The 26,405-nt window shown below is 35.5% G+C and overlaps 1 protein-coding gene across 1 annotated transcript in view; it reads left to right on the top strand.

Annotated features, from left to right (window-relative positions):
- LOC110495392 (ly6/PLAUR domain-containing protein 6) overlaps positions 1–25,723 on the top strand; it is a 37,916-nt gene extending 12,193 nt beyond the window's left edge. Inside the window, exons 2-5 of the mRNA XM_090242246.1 lie at positions 13,445–13,612; positions 19,056–19,154; positions 20,117–20,247; positions 24,684–25,723. Coding sequence (XP_090098372.1) covers positions 13,495–13,612; positions 19,056–19,154; positions 20,117–20,247; positions 24,684–24,866 — 531 coding nt within the window. The 5' untranslated portion in view covers positions 13,445–13,494 and the 3' untranslated portion in view covers positions 24,867–25,723. The remainder of the gene's footprint in view (positions 1–13,444; positions 13,613–19,055; positions 19,155–20,116; positions 20,248–24,683) is intronic.
- The last annotated feature ends 682 nt before the right edge of the window (positions 25,724–26,405 follow it).

The following is a 26,405-nucleotide window of genomic DNA, read 5'->3' as shown; positions in this document are numbered from 1 at the left end:
CAGATATGTTAACATTGCCAATGCAAGTGAACTAGATAATAAACAAAAGTGAAATAAACAATACAAATTAAAAGTAAACATTACAGTCTCTCTCTCTCTCTCATTTCCTGCCCGACCTTCCACCTGGGCAAGTGATTACTGGCCAGTGGCCAGTGGAATGCAGAGAAAGAGAGCGATGTAGAGGGAGAAATAAATAGAGAGAGATAAAATGATGAGAGAGAATGCATGTGGTTTCTATGCAGGTCTCATCTTAGAGGAAGGATTTAATTGAAGCCATTTCCTGCCATCAATCCACTGTAAATCTGCCCTTGAATCTAATCAAAATTAAATACAATATTACTTTATATGCTAAAACGCTACCGCAACAACCACTCTTTCATTTCCAAAAGAATGCATGCAGCACAGGAGGCTGGTGGCACCATAATTGGGGAAGATGGGCTCGTGGTAATGACTGGAGCGGAATCAGTTTAATGGTATCAAATACATCAAACACATCGTTTCCATGGTTTCCACGTGTTTGATGCCGTTCCACTGACTCCGTTCCAGCCATTATTGTGAGCCGTCCTCCCCTCAGCCTCCACTGGCATGCAGGTAATAAAGTGTTGGTGACAGATCTGTTTATTGCTCCAGCTCTGGCAGAAGGGTTGAGAGGAAGGAAGGAGAGTTGAGGTTCCTGTCTCAATGTATTCTAGTTGACGTGCTTTGAAAAGAAAGACTTGAATGGAAACTACATAACGTGCTTAGAATTATATGTGCATCAATTTGATACGAATAAATATAGAATAAATATATAATACTTATCTTTTAGTTTGGATTAGATTGTCTGCTGTGTATCTCATGAAGATTGCACGTAAACATATTTAATCAAATCAAATCAAATTTATTTATATAGCCCTTCGTACATCAGCTGATATCTCAAAGTGCTGTACAGAAACCCAGCCTAAAACCCCAAACAGCAAGCAATGCAGGTGTAGAAGCACGGTGGCTAGGAAAAACTCCCTAGAAAGGCCAAAACCTAGGAAGAAACCTAGAGAGGAACCAGGCTATGTGGGGTGGCCAGTCCTCTTCTGGCTGTGCCGGGTGGAGATTATAACAAAACATGGTCAAGATGTTCAAATGTTCATAAATGACCAGCATGGTCGAATAATAATAAGGCAGAATAGTTGAAACTGGAGCAGCAGTACTGTCAGGTGGACTGGGGACAGCAAGGAGTCATCATGTCAGGTATTCCTGGGGCATGGTCCTAGAGCTCAGGTCCTCCGAGAGAGAGAAAGAAAGAGAGAATTAGAGAGAGCATATGTGGGATGGCCAGTCCTCTTCTGGCTGTGCCGGGTGGAGATTATAACAGAACATGGCCAAGATGTTCAAATGTTCATAAATGACCAGCATGGTCGAATAATAATAAGGCAGAACAGTTGAAACTGGAGCAGCAGCACAGCCAGGTGGACTGGGGACAGCAAGGAGTCATCATGTCAGGTAGTCTTGGGGCATGGTCCTAGGGCTCAGGTCCTCCGAGAGAGAGAAAGAAAGAGAGAATTAGAGAGAGCATATGTGGGATGGCCAGTCCTCTTCTGGCTGTGCCGGGTGGAGATTATAACAGAACATGGCCAAGATGTTCAAATGTTCATAAATGACCAGCATGGTCGAATAATAATAAGGCAGAACAGTTGAAACTGGAGCAGCAGCACAGCCAGGTGGACTGGGGACAGCAAGGAGTCATCATGTCAGGTAGTCCTGGGGCATGGTCCTAGGGCTCAGGTCCTCCGAGAGAGAGAAAGAGAGAAGGAGAGAATTAGAGAACGCACACTTAGATTCACACAGGACACCGAATAGGACAGGAGAAGTACTCCAGATATAACAAACTGACCCTAGCCCCCCGACACATAAACTACTGCAGCATAAATACTGGAGGCTGAGACAGGAGGGGTCATTTCTACATAATTAGAGCGTTATTGAAGTACAAATTATAACAGTATCTCTATAGACCACAGACATATTATATTAAAGCATTCATAAGAAAAACTGTGAGAAATTATAAGAAAACAAACATTTACAACCGTACTGTCGTCATGATGGACAGCAGGCAGAAATACAACTGTACTGTCGTCATGATGGACAGCAGGCAAAAATACAACCGTACTGTCGTCATGGAGGGCAGCAGGCAAAAATACAACTGTACTGTCGTCATGATGGACAGCAGGCAAAAATACAACTGTACTGTCGTCATGATGGACAGCAGGCAAAAATACAACCGTACTGTCGTCATGGAGGGCAGCAGGCAAAAATACAACCGTACGGTCGTCATGAAGGACAGCAGGCAAAAATACAACCGTACTGTCGTCATGATGGACAGCAGGCAGAAATACAACCGTACTGTCGTCATGGAGGGCAGCAGGCAAAAATACAACCGTACTGTCGTCATGAAGGGCAGCAGGCAGAAATACAACCGTACTGTCGTCATGGAGGGCAGCAGGCAAAAATACAACCGTACTGTCGTCATGATGGACAGCAGGCAAAAATACAACCGTACTGTCGTCATGATGGACAGCAGGCAGAAATACAACCGTACCGTCGTCATGAAGGGCAGCAGGCAGAAATACAACCGTACCGTCGTCATGAAGGGCAGCAGGCAGAAATACAACCGTACCGTCGTCATGAAGTGCAGCAGGCAGAAATACAACCGTACCGTCGTCATGAAGTGCAGCAGGCAGAAATACAACCGTACCGTCGTCATGGAGGGCAGCAGGCAGAAATACAACCGTACCGTCGTCATGAAGGGCAGCAGGCAGAAATACAACCGTACCGTCGTCATGAAGTGCAGCAGGCAGAAATACAACCGTACCGTCGTCATGAAGGGCAGCAGGCAGAAATACAACCGTACTGTCGTCATGGAGGGCAGCAGGCAAAAATACAACCGTACTGTCGTCATGATGGACAGCAGGCAGAAATACAACCGTACCGTCGTCATGAAGGGCAGCAGGCAGAAATACAACCGTACCGTCGTCATGAAGGGCAGCAGGCAGAAATACAACCGTACCGTCGTCATGAAGTGCAGCAGGCAGAAATACAACCGTACCGTCGTCATGAAGTGCAGCAGGCAGAAATACAACCATACCGTCGTCATGAAGTGCAGCAGGCAGAAATACAACCGTACCGTCGTCATGAAGTGCAGCAGGCAGAAATACAACCGTACGGTCGTCATGAAGTGCAGCAGGCAGAAATACAACCGTACCGTCGTCATGAAGTGCAGCAGGCAGAAATACAACCGTACCGTCGTCATGAAGTGCAGCAGGCAGAAATACAATCTTATAAATCTGACTTCATGTTCAAGCCAAGGCTGGCTAGACCTGGTCATCCTCTAGCTTTTTGCTAGTGTGCTTTATTCAAGCTACTTTATTGAATAATGATGCACACCAAGGCTTCTTATTAGAGATTGGAGAGTTTGTTTGAAGTTCAATCAATGAGTATTGATTATCTTTCTGATATGGGATAAGACTACTTAGCATAGTAAATTGTGTGAATAAATTAATTATACAAAAAAAAAATGGCTCACATTACCAGGCGTTAAATGGAGGTAAAGGAGGGCTTTGTAATACTGCAAAAAAAGTTTCAGTTTTCGGCAGAAAGTGGATTAATAAAGTCCATTAATATCTTATCTCTGCGCAAGGTGTAAAACTCCAACCTTATCAGTATTGCTCTCTCTACCTGGGATTGAGTAATTGAACCCCTGCCATTGGCCCATACATTGTGGAACCAAGTTGAGTCTGTGCATCCAGAGTCATGGAGAAGGAGAGGAGGCTCATTATCTGTCCCTGGTCTGAACCCATAGAGAGTCCAGCATCGGGGGCTTTGTCACGGGTACTGGTCCCCATTTACCAGGCTCACTGGTATGGAAGTAAATATGGTCTTTAGTGGGGCAGACACCAGTCTCCCTCCAGGCAGACCCACCATTGTCCTCTCTGGCCTGGGCTAGTCAGGCTGTATATCATAGGACAACAAAACGGACATTCCATCTCTAATCTAGTTGGTCTTCCTTTTTGTCCAGCTCCTCTCATTGTCTTACAGAGTCAGGGATTAACAACATGAACATCCGATAATCTGACTGGTTATTTAGCTGTAGAGCTTTGGCTTACTTAACATGACTTCCCCATGACTGAGCCATCCTCTCTGGGTCGCTGTGTGACCGGTGAGGGCCAGGAGCCTAACCTAGAGCTGGAGCTCTCTTACTGCCATAACCATTTGTTCAGTTACAATGTGTTTTCAATGGGAGGGGTAGAGGGATAGTTAGTAGTTGTAGACTATAATAGATGATTTAGTAACAGATCAGTAATACAGATTTAATAACATTTAATAGATATAGACTATAATAGATGATTTAGTAACAGATCAGTAATACAGATTTAATAACATTTAATAGATATAGACTATAATAGATGATTTAGTAATAGATCAGTAATACAGATTTAATAACATGTAATAGATATAGACTATAATATATGATTTAGTAACAGATCAGTAATACAGATTTAATAACATTTAATAGATATAGACTATAATAGATGATTTAGTAACAGATTAGTAATACAGCCTTAATAACATTTAATAGATATAGACTATAATAGATGATTTAGTAACAGATTAATAATACAGATTTAATAACATGTTATATAGATATAGACTATAATAGATGATTTAGTAACAGATTAGTAATACAGATTTAATAACATTTAATAGATATAGACTATAATAGATGATTTAGTAACAGATTAATAATACAGATTTAATAACATTTAATAGATATAGACTATAATAGATGATTTAGTAACAGATTAATAATACAGATTTAATAACATGTAATAGATATAGACTATAATATATGATTTAGTAACAGATCAGTAATACAGATTTAATAACATTTAATAGATATAGACTATAATAGATGATTTAGTAACAGATTATTAATACAGATTTAATAACATTTAATAGATATAGACTATAATAGATGATTTAGTAACAGATTATTAATACAGATTTAATAACATGTTATATATATATAGACTATAATAGATGATTTAGTAACAGATCAGTAATACAGATTTAATAACATGTAATAGATATAGACTATAATAGATGATTTAGTAACAGATCAGTAATACAGATTTAATAACATGTTATATAGATATAGACTATAATAGATGATTTAGTAACAGATTAGTAATACAGATTTAATAACATGTTATATAGATATAGACTATAATAGATGATTTAGTAACAGATCAGTAATACAGATTTAATAACATGTTATATAGATATAGACTATAATAGATGATTTAGTAACAGATTAATAATACAGATTTAATAACATTTAATAGATATAGACTATAATAGATGATTTAGTAACAGATTAATAATACAGATTTAATAACATGTTATATAGATATAGACTATAATAGATGATTTAGTAACAGATTAATAATACAGATTTAATAACATGTTATATAGATATAGACTATAATAGATGATTTAGTAACAGATTAATAATACAGATTTAATAACATGTTATATAGATATAGACTATAATAGATGATTTAGTAACAGATTATTAATACAGATTTAATAACATGTTATATAGATATAGACTATAATAGATGATTTAGTAACAGATTAGTAATACAGATTTAATAACATGTTATATAGATATAGACTATAATAGATGATTTAGTAACAGATTAATAATACAGATTTAATAACATGTTATATAGATATAGACTATAATAGATGATTTAGTAACAGATTATTAATACAGATTTAATAACATGTTATATAGATATAGACTATAATAGATGATTTAGTAACAGATTAGTAATACAGATTTAATAACATGTTATATAGATATAGACTATAATAGATGATTTAGTAACAGATTAGTAATACAGATTTAATAACATGTTATATAGATATAGACTATAATAGATGATTTAGTAACAGATTAATAATACAGATTTAATAACATGTTATATAGATATAGACTATAATAGATGATTTAGTAACAGATTAGTAATACAGATTTAATAACATATTATATAGATATAGACTATAATAGATGATTTAGTAACAGATTAGTAATACAGATTTAATAACATGTTATATAGATATAGACTATAATAGATGATTTAGTAACAGATTAATAATACAGATTTAATAACATGTTATATATATAGACTATAATAGATGATTTAGTAACAGATTAATAATACAGATTTAATAACATGTTATAGATATAGACTATAATAGATGATTTAGTAACAGATTAATAATACAGATTTAATAACATGTTATATAGATATAGACTATAATAGATGATTTAGTAACAGATTAATAATACAGATTTAATAACATGTTATATATATAGACTATAATAGATGATTTAGTAACAGATTAATAATACAGATTTAATAACATGTTATATATATATAGACTATAATAGATGATTTAGTAACAGATTAATAATACAGATTTAATAACATTTAATAGATATAGACTATAATAGATGATTTAGTAACAGATTAATAATACAGATTTAATAACATTTAATAGATATAGACTATAATAGATGATTTAGTAACAGATTAATAATACAGATTTAATAACATGTTATATATATAGACTATAATAGATGATTTAGTAACAGATTAATAATACAGATTTAATAACATGTTATATAGATATAGACTATAATAGATGATTTAGTAACAGATTAATAATACAGATTTAATAACATGTAATATAGATATAGACTATAATAGATGATTTAGTAACAGATTAATAATACAGATTTAATAACATGTTATATAGATATAGACTATAATAGATGATTTAGTAACAGATTAATAATACAGATTTAATAACATGTTATATAGATATAGACTATAATAGATGATTTAGTAACAGATTATTAATACAGATTTAATAACATTTAATAGATATAGACTATAATAGATGATTTAGTAACAGATTAATAATACAGATTTAATAACATGTTATATAGATATAGACTATAATAGATGATTTAGTAACAGATTAATAATACAGATTTAATAACATGTTATATATATAGACTATAATAGATGATTTAGTAACAGATTAATAATACAGATTTAATAACATGTTATATATATATAGACTATAATAGATGATTTAGTAACAGATTAATAATACAGATTTAATAACATGTTATATAGATATAGACTATAATAGATGATTTAGTAACAGATTAATAATACAGATTTAATAACATTTAATAGATATAGACTATAATAGATGATTTAGTAACAGATTAATAATACAGATTTAATAACATGTTATATAGATATAGACTATAATAGATGATTTAGTAACAGATTAATAATACAGATTTAATAACATGTTATATAGATATAGACTATAATAGATGATTTAGTAACAGATTAGTAATACAGATTTAATAACATGTTATATAGATATAGACTATAATAGATGATTTAGTAACAGATTAGTAATACAGATTTAATAACATGTTATATAGATATAGACTATAATAGATGATTTAGTAACAGATTAATAATACAGATTTAATAACATGTTATATAGATATAGACTATAATAGATGATTTAGTAACAGATTATTAATACAGATTTAATAACATTTAATAGATATAGACTATAATAGATGATTTAGTAACAGATTAATAATACAGATTTAATAACATGTTATATAGATATAGACTATAATAGATGATTTAGTAACAGATTAGTAATACAGATTTAATAACATTTAATAGATATAGACTATAATAGATGATTTAGTAACAGATTAATAATACAGATTTAATAACATGTTATATAGATATAGACTATAATAGATGATTTAGTAACAGATTAATAATACAGATTTAATAACATTTAATAGATATAGACTATAATAGATGATTTAGTAACAGATTAGTAATACAGATTTAATAACATTTAATAGATATAGACTATAATAGATGATTTAGTAACAGATTATTAATACAGATTTAATAACATGTTATATATATAGACTATAATAGATGATTTAGTAACAGATTAATAATACAGATTTAATAACATGTTATATAGATATAGACTATAATAGATGATTTAGTAACAGATTAATAATACAGATTTAATAACATGTTATATAGATATAGACTATAATAGATGATTTAGTAACAGATTAATAATACAGATTTAATAACATTTAATAGATATAGACTATAATAGATGATTTAGTAACAGATTAGTAATACAGATTTAATAACATTTAATAGATATAGACTATAATAGATGATTTAGTAACAGATTATTAATACAGATTTAATAACATGTTATATATATAGACTATAATAGATGATTTAGTAACAGATTAATAATACAGATTTAATAACATGTTATATAGATATAGACTATAATAGATGATTTAGTAACAGATCAGTAATACAGATTTAATAACATGTTATATAGATATAGACTATAATAGATGATTTAGTAACAGATTAGTAATACAGATTTAATAACATGTTATATAGATATAGACTATAATAGATGATTTAGTAACAGATTAATAATACAGATTTAATAACATGTTATATATATAGACTATAATAGATGATTTAGTAACATATTAGTAATACAGATTTAATAACATGTTATATAGATATAGACTATAATAGATGATTTAGTAACAGATCAGTAATACAGATTTAATAACATGTTATATAGATATAGACTATAATAGATGATTTAGTAACAGATTAATAATACAGATTTAATAACATTTAATAGATATAGACTATAATAGATGATTTAGTAACATATTAATAATACAGATTTAATAACATTTAATAGATATAGACTATAATAGATGATTTAGTAACAGATTAATAATACAGATTTAATAACATGTTATATAGATATAGACTATAATAGATGATTTAGTAACAGATTAATAATACAGATTTAATAACATGTTATATAGATATAGACTATAATAGATGATTTAGTAACAGATTAATAATACAGATTTAATAACATGTTATATAGATATAGACTATAATAGATGATTTAGTAACAGATTATTAATACAGATTTAATAACATGTTATATAGATATAGACTATAATAGATGATTTAGTAACAGATTAGTAATACAGATTTAATAACATGTTATATAGATATAGACTATAATAGATGATTTAGTAACAGATTAATAATACAGATTTAATAACATGTTATATAGATATAGACTATAATAGATGATTTAGTAACAGATTATTAATACAGATTTAATAACATGTTATATAGATATAGACTATAATAGATGATTTAGTAACAGATTAGTAATACAGATTTAATAACATGTTATATAGATATAGACTATAATAGATGATTTAGTAACAGATTAGTAATACAGATTTAATAACATGTTATATAGATATAGACTATAATAGATGATTTAGTAACAGATTAATAATACAGATTTAATAACATGTTATATAGATATAGACTATAATAGATGATTTAGTAACAGATTAGTAATACAGATTTAATAACATGTTATATAGATATAGACTATAATAGATGATTTAGTAACAGATTAGTAATACAGATTTAATAACATGTTATATAGATATAGACTATAATAGATGATTTAGTAACAGATTAATAATACAGATTTAATAACATGTTATATATATAGACTATAATAGATGATTTAGTAACAGATTAATAATACAGATTTAATAACATGTTATAGATATAGACTATAATAGATGATTTAGTAACAGATTAATAATACAGATTTAATAACATGTTATATAGATATAGACTATAATAGATGATTTAGTAACAGATTAATAATACAGATTTAATAACATGTTATATATATAGACTATAATAGATGATTTAGTAACAGATTAATAATACAGATTTAATAACATGTTATATATATATAGACTATAATAGATGATTTAGTAACAGATTAATAATACAGATTTAATAACATTTAATAGATATAGACTATAATAGATGATTTAGTAACAGATTAATAATACAGATTTAATAACATTTAATAGATATAGACTATAATAGATGATTTAGTAACAGATTAATAATACAGATTTAATAACATGTTATATATATAGACTATAATAGATGATTTAGTAACAGATTAATAATACAGATTTAATAACATGTTATATAGATATAGACTATAATAGATGATTTAGTAACAGATTAATAATACAGATTTAATAACATGTAATATAGATATAGACTATAATAGATGATTTAGTAACAGATTAATAATACAGATTTAATAACATGTTATATAGATATAGACTATAATAGATGATTTAGTAACAGATTAATAATACAGATTTAATAACATGTTATATAGATATAGACTATAATAGATGATTTAGTAACAGATTATTAATACAGATTTAATAACATTTAATAGATATAGACTATAATAGATGATTTAGTAACAGATTAATAATACAGATTTAATAACATGTTATATAGATATAGACTATAATAGATGATTTAGTAACAGATTAATAATACAGATTTAATAACATGTTATATATATATAGACTATAATAGATGATTTAGTAACAGATTAATAATACAGATTTAATAACATGTTATATATATATAGACTATAATAGATGATTTAGTAACAGATTAATAATACAGATTTAATAACATGTTATATAGATATAGACTATAATAGATGATTTAGTAACAGATTAATAATACAGATTTAATAACATTTAATAGATATAGACTATAATAGATGATTTAGTAACAGATTAATAATACAGATTTAATAACATGTTATATAGATATAGACTATAATAGATGATTTAGTAACAGATTAATAATACAGATTTAATAACATGTTATATAGATATAGACTATAATAGATGATTTAGTAACAGATTAGTAATACAGATTTAATAACATGTTATATAGATATAGACTATAATAGATGATTTAGTAACAGATTAGTAATACAGATTTAATAACATGTTATATAGATATAGACTATAATAGATGATTTAGTAACAGATTAATAATACAGATTTAATAACATGTTATATAGATATAGACTATAATAGATGATTTAGTAACAGATTATTAATACAGATTTAATAACATTTAATAGATATAGACTATAATAGATGATTTAGTAACAGATTAATAATACAGATTTAATAACATGTTATATAGATATAGACTATAATAGATGATTTAGTAACAGATTAGTAATACAGATTTAATAACATTTAATAGATATAGACTATAATAGATGATTTAGTAACAGATTAATAATACAGATTTAATAACATGTTATATAGATATAGACTATAATAGATGATTTAGTAACAGATTAATAATACAGATTTAATAACATTTAATAGATATAGACTATAATAGATGATTTAGTAACAGATTAGTAATACAGATTTAATAACATTTAATAGATATAGACTATAATAGATGATTTAGTAACAGATTATTAATACAGATTTAATAACATGTTATATATATAGACTATAATAGATGATTTAGTAACAGATTAATAATACAGATTTAATAACATGTTATATAGATATAGACTATAATAGATGATTTAGTAACAGATTAATAATACAGATTTAATAACATGTTATATAGATATAGACTATAATAGATGATTTAGTAACAGATTAATAATACAGATTTAATAACATTTAATAGATATAGACTATAATAGATGATTTAGTAACAGATTAGTAATACAGATTTAATAACATTTAATAGATATAGACTATAATAGATGATTTAGTAACAGATTATTAATACAGATTTAATAACATGTTATATATATAGACTATAATAGATGATTTAGTAACAGATTAATAATACAGATTTAATAACATGTTATATAGATATAGACTATAATAGATGATTTAGTAACAGATCAGTAATACAGATTTAATAACATGTTATATAGATATAGACTATAATAGATGATTTAGTAACAGATTAGTAATACAGATTTAATAACATGTTATATAGATATAGACTATAATAGATGATTTAGTAACAGATTAATAATACAGATTTAATAACATGTTATATATATAGACTATAATAGATGATTTAGTAACATATTAGTAATACAGATTTAATAACATGTTATATAGATATAGACTACAATAGATGATTTAGTAACAGATTAATAATACAGATTTAATAACATGTTATATAGATATAGACTATAATAGATGATTTAGTAACAGATTAGTAATACAGATTTAATAACATGTTATATAGATATAGACTATAATAGATGATTTAGTAACAGATTAGTAATACAGATTTAATAACATTTAATAGATATAGACTATAATAGATGATTTAGTAACAGATTAATAATACAGATTTAATAACATGTTATATAGATATAGACTATAATAGATGATTTAGTAACAGATTAATAATACAGATTTAATAACATGTTATATAGATATAGACTATAATAGATGATTTAGTAACAGATTAGTAATACAGATTTAATAACATTTAATAGATATAGACTATAATAGATGATTTAGTAACAGATTAATAATACAGATTTAATAACATGTTATATAGATATAGACTATAATAGATGATTTAGTAACAGATTATTAATACAGATTTAATAACATGTTATATAGATATAGACTATAATAGATGATTTAGTAACAGATTATTAATACAGATTTAATAACATGTTATATATATATATAGACTATAATAGATGATTTAGTAACAGATTAATAATACAGATTTAATAACATGTTATATATATATAGACTATAATAGATGATTTAGTAACAGATTATTAATACAGATTTAATAACATGTTATATAGATATAGACTATAATAGATGATTTAGTAACAGATTAATAATACAGATTTAATAACATGTTATATATATATAGACTATAATAGATGATTTAGTAACAGATTAATAATACAGATTTAATAACATGTTATATATATAATATGTCGGTCCTCAAAGCAATCCTTTACGTCGTTCAAGCAACCTGAGAAAAGCCTTCATCAATTCACTCACTGTATGTGTACTGTGATCCTAGCTTCATGGGATTCACTATAGGGTTAGTTACTGGATGCCATCTGAGTCGGGGTCTGGATGACATTTAGCTAATGAAGCAAAGCACAGCGCACACAACAGCATGAGTGAGATACAGACAACTGATCACCTACTCCGGATGTACTGATCGATCTCTCTCAATCCATCTCTTTCTTTCTCTCTGTCGCTGTCTCTCTCCAACTCTGAGGATGTTTACCTTCAATATTTTATTCACTGATTGATTTTCCTCAACAGTGTCCTGGACGTTGACCAATCAGACAGCTGCATGTGGAAGGTCTCAGCCAATGATGGAGGCCTGGCCAGCAGCCTGGGTCCTACTTTTAACGCTAATCGCTGATTGGCTGGAAGCGGCTCAATCGCGGGACTTCACTGTGAAGGACATCATCCTCCTCCATCCATCAAGTATGAATACACACGCATTGGAAATGTATTTCTGTATCAAACTGATGGAGTCGCACCTTTCTTTTCTCCTGGTTGAGTCTGCTGGCAATGTCTCCGTGACCTTTGAAATGAGTCATCAATACTGAGATGTGACCATTATAACAGCCAAGAGAAAGGGCATCCATCCATGACCCTCTGATCCAGAGTTATTATGGGGGGGGGGCACACAGGGGCACGTTCCCCCTCAGATTTAAAAAATATATATATTATTGTAATTTTATATTATTATGATTTATTTTTTCTTCTTTTATGAATTTGTCTTTAGCTCGCCCAGATAGGTTTCCAATCTCCAAACCTCATAACTAGACACCAAGAAGCCATTTCAGGCTATCAATCAAATTAGAGTTGCTGTTTATAAAACAAGCCGTAGAAAGTTGGTTTCAATTTCAGTTTAATCCCCCAGAAAAGACAGAACAAATATGACAACAAATATTAAGGTTAAACTCAAAATATTGTAATTGATAAAAATAAATCAAAAATTGAGAAATAAATAAACCCCCCCCACCAAAATAGTATAAATGATATCATAAATAGGACTGGTGGAGTTACGTCACAAACGCAGCTAACAAAAACATACGGAAATGTCTGCTCTACTCAAAATTACAACCAATTAATTGCAGCATTACCGCAAAAACGGAAGAGGCAAGTGGGCGGGGGAGAAAGTAAGGAACGTTCTCTCAGCCCTGCATTAAAGAACAACATTGGCTAAAGACAATTGTGATAAATTTAAAAAAGTATAGCAGTTTTATTTCAGGACCTAAAATGGACAGCTGCTCCATATAGATTACAAAATCATTGGGGAGAGATTTCAATGTACCTATACCAAGGCACATGGTTTATAAACTGATACACAAAACAATGCTGGATTCAAAACTTAGATTGCGATACAAAATTCTTGCAACCAATACCATTTTATCTATATGTGGGATACAACCACCCCAGCTCTGCAGATTTTTTGCGATTAGACAGAATCATTAGCTCATTTGTTTTGGTACTGTCAATATGTAGCTTGTTTTTGGTCGCAGGTTCAGGAATGGCTGAAGAATTGGAGCTAACTCTGCAAATAGCACTGCTGGGTGATTTTAAAAGTCATAGTCAATCGATAAATAATATTTAAATCGAACCTTTATTTAACTAGGCAAGTCAGTTAAGAACAAATTCTTATTTACAATGACAGCCTACCCCAGCCAAACCTGGACAACGCTGGGCCCTATGGGGGTCCCAATCACGGTCAGATGTGATACAGCCTGAATTTGAACCAAGGTCTGTAGTGACACCTCTTGCACTGAGATGCAGTGCCTTAGATCGCTGCGCCACTCGGAAGCCCTATATAATAATACTCTTAACAAAAATCTTTATCTTTAACTTACGATCTGTATAAACTATGAGAATAGAAAGGTTCAGAACTTTTGTGAAACATAACAGCACAGTTGAACAATATATAAGCAAATAGAAATCCAAACAGAGATAGATGGGAGGGGTTGAGTGGAGCTTAACGGAGGGACTGAAGGGTGGGATTGTAGAAAAAAAGCTGTTTCAGGTGTTTGAAAAAGGCAAAATTCTTGAAGGGCTTGGCCCTTTGCCGAACACCCCCCCCCCCCCCAGCCATCCTCACATACTTTGTGCCCCCTCAGATCTTTGAGGTGCATGCTGCCCCTGCTCTGATCCCCAGACAAAGGTGACATGGCCACAGTTGGTAATGGTCACAGTCAGGCCTCTCTCCACCCTGTCGTCATCTTTGAAGGTACTTTCCATATCTAGATGAAGAGATTATAATAAAACAATATTTATCCACAATGCCAGTGTAGAGACATCTTCCTCATCCACTCAGAATATGTACCACTGTGTGACACAGTCTCTGGCTTACTACATCTGCGGTGTTGGGTATCAGTGAGATGTGTGCGAGTTTCCAGACGTGACTTCCTGTTTCCCATCCCTTTCTCTCTGTGAAACTGAGACGCATTCTGTCCCTCAGCCTTCAGTTCCTCAGACTACAGTACAGTATACTGGTCCACAGTGAGAACTGGGCTCACCGCCGCGTGAGAAGTATGGAAACGCACAGTAGCTCTAAGAGGCAGGCACGTACGAGGTCAGACCCTTAATGGTTCCCCTTCCCCTCCTCTACCCTCCATCTCCCTGCAGTCAAACACTGAAATCTCGTCTAATGTATTTTACCTCAGCTCTCTTGGCACAATCTGCCTTCAACATCTGATAAGCCAAGAGCTCCTATATCAGGTTTATGGTTGTTCGTTTCATAGGGATATCTGAGCTGAATTCCCCAAGAAATGTGTGTCTGTTTGGACCCACGCCCCGGCATGTACAGGGGATAGGATGACCTTGACCAGCCCTGGGGGCTTGGGGTATGGAGGGTGTATTAGAGGGAGTATGTGTTAGTGTGTGTGTGTGTGTGTGTGTGTGTGTGTGTGTGTGTGTGTGTGTGTGTGTGTGTGTGTGTGTGTGTGTGTGTGTGTGTGTGTGTGTGTGTGTGTGTGTGTGTGTGTGTGTGTGTGTGTGTGTGAGAGACTGGCAGGCAGGCAGACTTTTGTTCGCTGAGTGACGTTTGGATGACCCTAAGACCTGTAGCTGTCTTAGGATGTGTCCTAAATGGTACGTCATTCCCTTTATAGTGCACTACTACCCCATGGGCCTTGATCAAAATTAGTGCACTATACAGGGAATAGGGTGCCATTTGGGATGCACTATATCCAATGGGAGGCCTGATTCCCAGTGTTCTTAGTATTAACATAATGGTTGCCAATTGAACAAACCAGACAAGCCTACTGTTTGATCACGGCAGATGGTCTCCATGCAAAGTTTAGTGACCATTCTATTCTAGAATCTAGACGGTTGAACTGATGGTTCATTAATTCAATTCAAACTGTATCGTCCTCTCATAATATAACACTTAACAAAGACAGTGAGTGTAGTTAAATGTCCTGTATGTACTGTAGTTAAATGTCCTTTATGTACTGTAGTTAAATGTCCTCTATGTACTGTATGTACTGTAGTTAAATGTCCTGTATGTACTGTAGTTAAATATCCTGTATGTACTGTAGTTAAATGTCCTGTATGTACTGTAGTTAAATGTCCTGTGTGTACTGTAGTTAAATGTCCTGTATGTACTGCAGTTAAATGTCCTGTGTGTACTGTAGTTAAATGTCCTGTATGTACTGTAATTAAATGTCCTGTATGTACTGTATGTACTGTAGTTAAATGTCCTGTATGTACTGTAGTTAAATGTCCTTTATGTACTGTAGTTAAATGTACTGTAGTTAAATGTCCTGTATGTACTGTAGTTAAATGTATGTTTTAAAAGGAAAGTTGCTCTCTGTTTGTAGCAGCAACATCAATCCTTTGTTTGCTGTTATAGCTCTGAGGACTACACATCGCTGTAGCTCTGAGGACTACACATCGCTGTAGCTCTGAGGACTACACATCGCTGTAGCTCTGAGGACTACACATCGCTGTAGCTCCGAGGACTACATATCGCTGTAGCTCTGAGGACTACATATCGCTGTAGCTCTGAGGACTACACATCGCTGTAGCTCTGAGGACTACACATCGCTGTAGCTCTGAGGACTACACATCGATCGCTGTAGCTCTGAGGACTACATATTGCTGTAGCTCTGAGGACTACATATCGCTGTAGCTCTGAGGACTACATACCGCTGTAGCTCTGAAGACTACACATCGATCGCTGTAGCTCTGAGGACTACATATCGCTGTAGCTCTGAGGACTACATATCGCTGTAGCTCTGAGGACTACATATCGCCGTAGCTCTGAGGACTACATATCGCCGTAGCTCTGAGGACTACATATCGCCGTAGCTATGAGGACTACATATCGCTGTAGCTCTGAGGACTACACATCGCTGTAGCTCTGAGGACTACACATCGCTGTAGCTCTGAGGACTACACATCGCTGTAGCTCTGAGGACTACACATCGCTGTAGCTCTGAGGACTACACATCGCTGTAGCTCTGAGGACTACACATCGCTGTAGCTCCGAGGACTACATATCGCTGTAGCTCTGAGGACTACATATCGCTGTAGCTCTGAGGACTACACATCGCTGTAGATCTGAGGACTACACATTGCTGTAGCTCTGAGGACTACACATCGATCGCTGTAGCTCTGAGGACTACATATTGCTGTAGCTCTGAGGACTACATATCGCTGTAGCTCTGAGGACTACATACCGCTGTAGCTCTGAAGACTACACATCGATCGCTGTAGCTCTGAGGACTACATATCGCTGTAGCTCTGAGGACTACATATCGCTGTAGCTCTGAGGACTACATATCGCTGTAGCTCTGAGGACTACATATCGCCGTAGCTCTGAGGACTACATATCGCCGTAGCTATGAGGACTACATATCGCTGTAGCTCTGAGGACTACATATCGCTGTAGCTCTGAGGACTACATATCGCTGTAGCTATGAGGACTACATATCGCTGTAGCTCTGAGGACTACACATCGCTGTAGCTCTGAGGACTACATATCGCTGTAGCTCTGAGGACTACACATCGCTGTAGCTCTGAGGACTACATATCGCTGTAGCTCTGAGGACTACATATCGCTGTAGCTCTGAGGACTACATATCGCTGTAGCTCTGAGGACTACACATCGCTGTAGCTCTGAGGACTACATATCGCTGTAGCTCTGAGGACTACATATCGCTGTAGCTCTGAGGACTACATATCGCTGTAGCTCTGAGGACTACACATCGCTGTAGCTATGAGGACTACATATCGCTGTAGCTCTGAGGACTACATATCGCTGTAGCTCTGAGGACTACATATCGCTGTAGCTCTGAGGACTACATATCGCTGTAGCTCTGAGGACCACATATCGCTGTAGCTCTGAGGACCACATATCGATGTAGCTCTGAGGACTACATATCGCTGTAGCTCTGAGGACTACATATCGCTGTAGCTCTGAGGACTACACATCGCTGTAGATCTAAGGACTACATATCGCTGTAGCTCTGAGGACTACATATCGCTGTAGCTCTGAGGACTACACATCGCTGTAGCTCTGAGGACTACATATCGCTGTAGCTCTGAGGACTACATATCGCTGTAGCTCTGAAGACTACACATCGATCGCTGTAGCTCTGAGGACTACATATCGCTGTAGCTCTGAGGACTACATATCGCTGTAGCTCTGAGGACTACATATCGCTGTAGCGCTGAGGACTACAACAACTCACAATTAGGAGTCAAATGTACAATTTGCATTTCTTCTATAGCTCATTGAGTAATGACACTTCAGGAAGTGTTTTTTCATTTTGGGACATGTTATTAAATCTACCAAAAATATGTTATTAAATCTACCAAAAATATGTTATTAAATCTAGATTGTGAATAATAGACTTGTGCTCGTCTCCTCTTGTCTCCACAGCCACACCTCATCCTGGAGGGTTCAAGTGTTTCACATGTAAAGATGCACCAGACAACTACGAATGCAATCGCTGGGCTCCGGACGTATACTGCCCACGAGGTAATTACAGTAAGGTATTTCTGGTATTTACAGCCTGCTCTGTATCTATCATCAAACTCTGTTTTTCAGACCCTCTCGACTCCGTCCAGAGCAGAAATATAAATGACAGGAAAATACCAGGCTGTAAAATGAAGGGTTATCAATGTTGTCTTTGCTGGTTTCTGTATCTATCATCAAACCCTGTTTTTCAGACCCTCTCGACTCCGTCCAGAGCAGAAATATAAATGACAGGAAAATACCAGGCTGTAAAATGAAGGGTTATCAATGTTGTCTTTGCTGGTTTCTGTATCTATCATCAAACCCTGTTTTTCAGACCCTCTCGACTCCGTCCAGAGCAGAAATATAAATGACAGGAAAATACCAGGCTGTAAAATGAAGGGTTATCAATGTTGTCTTTGCTGGTTTCTGTATCTTAAACATGGCGTATTTCACTTAAGCTGGACATGTTCAGATAAGAAATTGAATTGGCAGGTTGTATATTTCCACAGGCTCTCTTCTTTTATATAGATACATGGTTGTCTACTAAATGTCTGAAATCATTGTGAACTTATTTGTTGCCTTAAAGATTTGATCTTAAAAGCACATTCTATGGGTTATTAACAAATGATAAATAGTAGTTTGTCACATGAAATGTGAGGATTGTTTTAAATCACTGGAATCCATCTGAACCTCAGGCTCTTTCAGTGTTACCGTCCACTTCAGTAAGAAGTAGATTGTTAACACATGATATTCATGGAAATTAATGACATTGCTGTTGAAAAGTAACCTACATTTGCGTTTACATTAACTAACATACAATAAATGTGAAAGTGATGTGTTCTTATCATCGTTCAACTTATTGCTCATTGGTCCGTTATTTCTCAGGATTCCATAGCGTCTGAACGTTAGATCACGTGTATCAATCTCTCAGCTGTAAATATTGCAGATTGCACCTTTAACGACAGTGTCTGTGTGTCTGACAGAGACCAGGTACTGCTACACCCTCCATGTGTTGGACGTCCAAGGGAACACTGTGTCTGTGACCAAACGCTGCGTGGCCCCGGCCCACTGTCTGTCTACAGGCTGCACCCAGGACAACCATGAAGGATACAAGGTCATTCAAGAAGCCTCTTTCCTTTGCATAACATTACATTTCTGACACGGCTGCTGAAGCAACTCCTAAATGTACAAGTGCATTTCATTTACCAGGTGAGGGACTAACCAGGGGCAGTTATCAACGGGGACACACATACATGCATGTATGGAAAGAAAGATGATGTTTGAACTTTTATTAATAATATTTGCAGTTCAGAATGTGGCTCTCTGCTCTGTGGTGTCTGGTGGGATCTACCACACTGTCATGGTAATCCCCAGGCCCTGGTTCAGAATGTGGCTCTCTGCTCTGTGGTGTCTGGTGGGATCTACCACACTGTCATGGTAATCCCCAGGCCCTGGTTCAGAATGTGGCTCTCTGCTCTGTGGTGTCTGGTGGGATCTACCACACTGTCATGGTAATCCCCAGGCCCTGGTTCAGAATGTGGCTCCCTGCTCTGTGGTGTCTGGTGGGATCTACCACACTGTCATGGTAATCCCCAGGCCCTGGTTTAGAATGTGGCTCTCTGCTCTGTGGTGTCTGGTGGGATCTACCACACTGTCATGGTAATCCCCAGGCCCTGGTTCAGAATGTGGCTCTCTGCTCTGTGGTGTCTGGTGGGATCTACCACACTGTCATGGTAATCCCCAGGCCCTGGTTTAGAATGTGGCTCCCTGCTCTGTGGTGTCTGGTGGGATCTACCACACTGTCATGGTAATCCCCAGGCCCTGGTTCAGAATGTGGCTCCCTGCTCTGTGGTGTCTGGTGGGATCTACCACACTGTCATGGTAATCCCCAGGCCCTGGTTCAGAATGTGGCTCCCTGCTCTGTGGTGTCTGGTGGGATCTACCACACTGTCATGGTAATCCCCAGGCCCTGGTTCAGAATGTGGCTCTCTGCTCTGTGGTGTCTGGTGTGATCTACCACACTGTCATGGTAATCCCCAGGCCCTGGTTCAGAATGTGGCTCCCTGCTCTGTGGTGTCTGGTGTGATCTACCACACTGTCATGGTAATCCCCAGGCCCTGGTTCAGAATGTGGCTCCCTGCTCTGTGGTGTCTGGTGGGATCTACCACACTGTCATGGTAATCCCCAGGCCCTGGTTCAGAATGTGGCTCTCTGCTCTGTGGTGTCTGGTGGGATCTACCACACTGTCATGGTAATCCCCAGGCCCTGGTTCAGAATGTGGCTCTCTGCTCTGTGGTGTCTGGTGGGATCTACCACACTGTCATGGTAATCCCCAGGCCCTGGTTCAGAATGTGGCTCCCTGCTCTGTGGTGTCTGGTGGGATCTACCACACTGTCATGGTAATCCCCAGGCCCTGGTTCAGAATGTGGCTCTCTGCTCTGTGGTGTCTGGTGGGATCTACCACACTGTCATGGTAATCCCCAGGCCCTGGTTCAGAATGTGGCTCTCTGCTCTGTGGTGTCTGGTGGGATCTACCACACTGTCATGGTAATCCCCAGGCCCTGGTTCAGAATGTGGCTCCCTGCTCTGTGGTGTCTGGTGGGATCTACCACACTGTCATGGTAATCCCCAGGCCCTGGTTCAGAATGTGGCTCTCTGCTCTGTGGTGTCTGGTGGGATCTACCACACTGTCATGGTAATCCCCAGGCCCTGGTTCAGAATGTGGCTCCCTGCTCTGTGGTGTCTGGTGGGATCTACCACACTGTCATGGTAATCCCCAGGCCCTGGTTCAGAATGTGGCTCTCTGCTCTGTGGTGTCTGGTGGGATCTACCACACTGTCATGGTAATCCCCAGGCCCTGGTTCAGAATGTGGCTCTCTGCTCTGTGGTGTCTGGTGGGATCTACCACACTGTCATGGTAATCCCCAGGCCCTGGTTCAGAATGATCTCACTTGGATAAGAATCTGTTCCCTTCTCAGAAGTTGTTATTTGAATGTCTTTCTGGAAATTCCTCTGTATGTGTTCTGTTTGTGGACTGTCTGTAGTCTGTCTGTAGTTTGACTGTGTTCTGTTTGTGGACTGTCTGTAGTCTGTCTGTAGTTTGACTGTGTTCTGTCTGTAGTTTGACTGTGTTCTGTCTGTAGTTTGTATGTGTTCTGTCTGTAGTTTGACTGTGTTCTGTCTGTAGTTTGTATGTGTTCTGTCTGTAGTTTGACTGTGTTCTGTCTGTAGTTTGACTGTGTTCTGTCTGTAGTTTGACTGTGTTCTGTCTGTAGTTTGTATGTGTTCTGTCTGTAGTTTGACTGTGTTCTGTCTGTAGTTTGTATGTGTTCTGTCTGTAGTTTGACTGTGTTCTGTCTGTAGTTTGACTGTGTTCTGTCTGTAGTTTGACTGTGTTCTGTCTGTAGTTTGTATGTGTTCTGTCTGTAGTTTGACTGTGTTCTGTCTGTAGTTTGACTGTGTTCTGTCTGTAGTTTGACTGTGTTCTGTCTGTAGTTTGACTGTGTTCTGTCTGTAGTTTGACTGTGTTCTGTCTGTAGTTTGTATGTGTTCTGTCTGTAGTTTGTATGTGTTCTGTCTGTAGTTTGACTGTGTTCTGTCTGTAGTTTGACTGTGTTCTGTCTGTAGTTTGACTGTGTTCTGTCTGTAGTTTGTATGTGTTCTGTCTGTAGTTTGACTGTGTTCTGTCTGTAGTTTGACTGTGTTCTGTCTGTAGTTTGACTGTGTTCTGTCTGTAGTTTGTATGTGTTCTGTCTGTAGTTTGACTGTAATCTGTCTGTAGTTTGTATGTGTTCTGTCTGTAGTTTGACTGTGTTCTGTCTGTAGTTTGACTGTGTTCTGTCTGTAGTTTGACTGTGTTCTGTCTGTAGTTTGTATGTGTTCTGTCTGTAGTTTGTATGTGTTCTGTCTGTAGTTTGTATGTGTTCTGTCTGTAGTTTGACTGTGTTCTGTCTGTAGTTTGACTGTGTTCTGTCTGTAGTTTGACTGTGTTCTGTCTGTAGTTTGACTGTGTTCTGTCTGTAGTTTGTATGTGTTCTGTCTGTAGTTTGACTGTGTTCTGTCTGTAGTTTGTATGTGTTCTGTCTGTAGTTTGTATGTGTTCTGTCTGTAGTTTGACTGTGTTCTGTCTGTAGTTTGACTGTTCTGTCTGTAGTTTGACTGTGTTCTGTCTGTAGTTTGTATGTGTTCTGTCTGTAGTTTGTCTGTGTTCTGTCTGTAGTTTGTCTGTGTTCTGTCTGTAGTTTGTCTGTGTTCTGTCTGTAGTTTGACTGTGTTCTGTCTGTAGTTTGACTGTGTTCTGTCTGTAGTTTGTATGTGTTCTGTCTGTAGTTTGTATGTGTTCTGTCTGTAGTTTGTATGTGTTCTGTCTGTAGTTTGACTGTTCTGTCTGTAGTTTGACTGTGTTCTGTCTGTAGTTTGTCTGTGTTCTGTCTGTAGTTTGACTGTGTTCTGTCTGTAGTTTGACTGTGTTCTGTCTGTAGTTTGTATGTGTTCTGTCTGTAGTTTGTATGTGTTCTGTCTGTAGTTTGTATGTGTTCTGTCTGTAGTTTGACTGTGTTCTGTCTGTAGTTTGTATGTGTTCTGTCTGTAGTTTGACTGTGTTCTGTCTGTAGTTTGTATGTGTTCTGTCTGTAGTTTGACTGTGTTCTGTCTGTAGTTTGTATGTGTTCTGTCTGTAGTTTGACTGTGTTCTGTCTGTAGTTTGTATGTGTTCTGTCTGTAGTTTGTATGTGTTCTGTCTGTAGTTTGACTGTGTTCTGTCTGTAGTTTGTATGTGTTCTGTCTGTAGTTTGACTGTGTTCTGTCTGTAGTTTGACTGTGTTCTGTCTGTAGTTTGTATGTGTTCTGTCTGTAGTTTGACTGTGTTCTGTCTGTAGTTTGTATGTGTTCTGTCTGTAGTTTGTATGTGTTCTGTCTGTAGTTTGACTGTGTTCTGTCTGTAGTTTGACTGTGTTCTGTCTGTAGTTTGACTGTGTTCTGTCTGTAGTTTGACTGTGTTCTGTCTGTAGTTTGACTGTGTTCTGTCTGTAGTTTGACTGTGTTCTGTCTGTAGTTTGTATGTGTTCTGTCTGTAGTTTGACTGTGTTCTGTCTGTAGTTTGTATGTGTTCTGTCTGTAGTTTGACTGTGTTCTGTCTGTAGTTTGTATGTGTTCTGTCTGTAGTTTGTATGTGTTCTGTCTGTAGTTTGACTGTGTTCTGTCTGTAGTTTGACTGTGTTCTGTCTGTAGTTTGACTGTGTTCTGTCTGTAGTTTGTATGTGTTCTGTTTGTAGTTTGTATGTGTTCTGTCTGTAGTTTGACTGTGTTCTGTCTGTAGTTTGTATGTGTTCTGTCTGTAGTTTGACTGTGTTCTGTCTGTAGTTTGACTGTGTTCTGTCTGTAGTTTGTATGTGTTCTGTCTGTAGTTTGACTGTGTTCTGTCTGTAGTTTGTATGTGTTCTGTCTGTATATTTAGATTTTTGCTGGGAGCACCATTTCATCTATTCAAATTGTGTGTGTGTTAACGTACTAGGGGAATAAAGGTGATTCTATCTCTACTCCTGATTCCAGGTCTGCACTGCTTGCTGTGAAGGAAACATCTGTAACATGCAGTTGCCAAGAAACAAGACAGACGCCATCTTTTCCACCACCTCTCTCCTCCACAGCAGTAACGGTCTACTCACACACTACTGGCTGCTCACTGGCTGTCTGAGCTCTACCGTCATCAGTGTCATGCTATCCAACAGTCTATGACATCTAACACTCCTGCCGTCATCAGCGTCATGCTATCCAAAAGTCTATGACATCTAACACTCCTACCGTCATCAGCGTCATGCTATCCAACAGTCTATGACATCTAACACTCCTACCGTCATCAGCGTCATGCTATCCAACAGTCTATGACATCTAACACTCCTACCGTCATCAGCGTCATGCTATCCAACAGTCTATGACATCTAACACTCCTTCTGCATGGTAGAGGAAGTAGATGTAAAGTTTGATCACCAGATATTTGGTGTTATAATTTTAAGAAGTTGCTTTTCTGTTGTTTAATTTATTTAATTTTTCCTATTTTATAACCGAGACAGTATTGACGGAATCTTCTAGATTTTGTCTCATCGTAAGAAGTTCTCCTGTTATATTTACTGGATTCTATGTGCGGTATGTGATATATGTACATAGTATTTATTTTGTATAATAATTGTTAAATACCTGTAGTTAACATTGGATTCAGGTAGAATGAAAAGTGAACTAGGTTGCAGTGTGGTGTTTTTGTTCCTGGAGTCGTGTGATTGGTTGGTTTAGGCTGTGTGCCCACCATACCCATGAGACTGATGACTGATCATTTCCTCTCAACCCATTGGCTATCTGGCGCTGGAAGATATGACGTCAACCATAACACTACAACGTTGTAATGTTTCTGTATTTCTCACAGTTCTGTCCAATAGAAAGGTTGCCACTTATTGATTAGCATGTCGTCTTGAGGATGATGGTCTAAACATCCTGTACAGATCCCATATACCAGGTTTGGTAAACATTGTGTTCACCATTAAATGTATCATACCAGGTTTGGTGCACATTGTGTTCACCATTAAATGTATCATACCAGGTTTGGTGCACATTGTGTTCACCATTAAATGTATTGTTTGCCTGAACATGTTTCTACAGTATAAACAGTATCCACATAACCAGATAGTGTAGTTTGTGGAATGCAAGATATTTTAGATCCCGCATGAGGCGTGTGGAGTCAGACTGAGGTAAGGTTTCACAGTGAAGGTAACATCAGGCAGAAATACAACGAAAGGTTTGGAGCTTAGAGGTGCAGAAAAAAAAGGACCATTCTAACAGCCCTCTCTTTTTCTCACCTCTCTGCTTTCCTCTCCAGGAAGTAAAAAGGTAAGGTCTTTCTCAGAGCCTCGGCGTCCAGGAGGTGTAGTTTAAAAGCCTTGTGAAGGAGATTATGTTAAACTGCAGGGGTGTTCATTTTAAAGGACTTCCTTTATCTGATTCTGGCCGACAGACTGGGTGGTCACAGTTCCAAACCAAGCCCATCAGTCCTTCTCAAATCAGTGTTTAACCTAAAGTTTTTAGAGGTGTGAAATGAGATGTTTCTCTTACCCAAACAACATACTCTTTGTCCTGGGAACACTTTACTAAAAGAGAAGGCCCAGAAGTCATATATTTTTATGGGACTCCCAATCACGGCCAGTTGAGATACAGCCTGGATTCGAACACCTCTAGCACTGAGATGCAGAGTAACGCATTACCTCAGGCATATCCATTTCAATTTCT

Source organism: Oncorhynchus mykiss, chromosome 7 (assembly GCF_057628025.1).
Source record: "Oncorhynchus mykiss isolate SJ-2025 chromosome 7, ASM5762802v1, whole genome shotgun sequence".
NCBI lineage: Eukaryota > Metazoa > Chordata > Actinopteri > Salmoniformes > Salmonidae > Oncorhynchus > Oncorhynchus mykiss.
This window is presented reverse-complemented; position numbering and strand designations above follow the sequence as displayed.